The sequence below is a fragment of the Aedes aegypti genome, unplaced genomic scaffold (genome assembly GCF_002204515.2).
Source record: "Aedes aegypti strain LVP_AGWG unplaced genomic scaffold, AaegL5.0 Primary Assembly AGWG_AaegL5_hic_scaff_2285_PBJ_arrow, whole genome shotgun sequence".
In the NCBI taxonomy this organism is placed as follows: Eukaryota; Metazoa; Arthropoda; class Insecta; order Diptera; family Culicidae; genus Aedes; species Aedes aegypti.
Genome location: NW_018735801.1, coordinates 1 through 993, shown reverse-complemented (window position 1 = coordinate 993; position 993 = coordinate 1). Strand labels below are relative to the sequence as shown.

At 41.2% G+C, this 993-nt stretch overlaps 1 protein-coding gene across 1 annotated transcript; it reads left to right on the top strand.

The window, feature by feature from the left end:
- Window positions 1–294: 294 nt before the first annotated feature.
- Window positions 295–986, top strand: LOC110680992 (the record flags this gene model as incomplete). Its single annotated transcript, XM_021856760.1, has 3 exons — window positions 295–451; window positions 536–698; window positions 764–986. Coding segments are annotated over exons 1-3 (389 nt in total), but the record flags the coding sequence as incomplete, so codon positions are not given.
- Between the last annotated feature and the right edge of the window lie 7 nt (window positions 987–993).

Sequence of the window (993 nt, the reverse complement as noted above, 5' to 3'; positions counted from 1 at the left end):
AGTACGGCAGGTTAGGCTAACTATAGTCTAAATTTAGTCTAATTCGTTAGATTGTTAGCCTAAATTTTTTTCTAACGTTAGGCTAAATTTAGTCTAAAATTAGACAGATCTGACACAGTTTTGTTAGATATGCTGCAAGTTCGAAACGATCAGTTAGACTAAATTTAGACTAACGTTAGCCTAACGTTAGACAAAATTATGTATGGGCTGTTAGATGGATTTTATGCTGCTTGTGCATATCCCAGCTGTCATCCCAGCATCCCAAGAAATCCAAGCTGTCACCGTCCACCAGCGGCGCTGCTGTCGCAGCGGTGATAGAAAAGCAAAACAGTTGTCAAACACGAACTGGATTTTGATATTCTTTTAAAAAACTAAAATTTGACTTAATTTCAATGTTTTTGTATAAGGAGAATTGTGCAGACTTGTAGTAAACGGAAAGTTTTACAAAATGGTAAGTAATTCTATCCAATTTGCAATTCGTATGTCAGAAAAAATGAAATATTGAGGAAAGTAAACAACACTTTCTTCGCTACAGAACTGCTGTGTAATCCCGGGATGCGGGAACAAGTTCCAGCTGTACCGGGTGCCCAACTCCGGAAATAATCGCTTCCGGCAATGGAAGAAGGTCGCGCCTGTTTTTGGAACTGGATCCGAGCGGATTTGCTCTCACCATTTCATCGAAACGGACTTCGTGGAAAGTGAGTGTTTTCTGCAGCACAGTGAACATACTGTTGAATTTATGTATTTATTTGAACAATAATAGATATCCGGAAGAAGCTGAAGAGCACTGCAATCCCCTCCATCAACTTGCCGGCGGAAAGGTTGAAAGCATCAAACAAAATAGGCTGCTGCGTTTTGGGATGCCGCTCCAAAGACATCAAGAATATGGAAAAGTTTCCCTCCATGACATCGAAAGCTTGGCTGAAATGGGCAAACATACTGGGCTGTGCGGAGGCTAATACAGCGGGGTGGAAAATCTGCCAGAAGCACTTC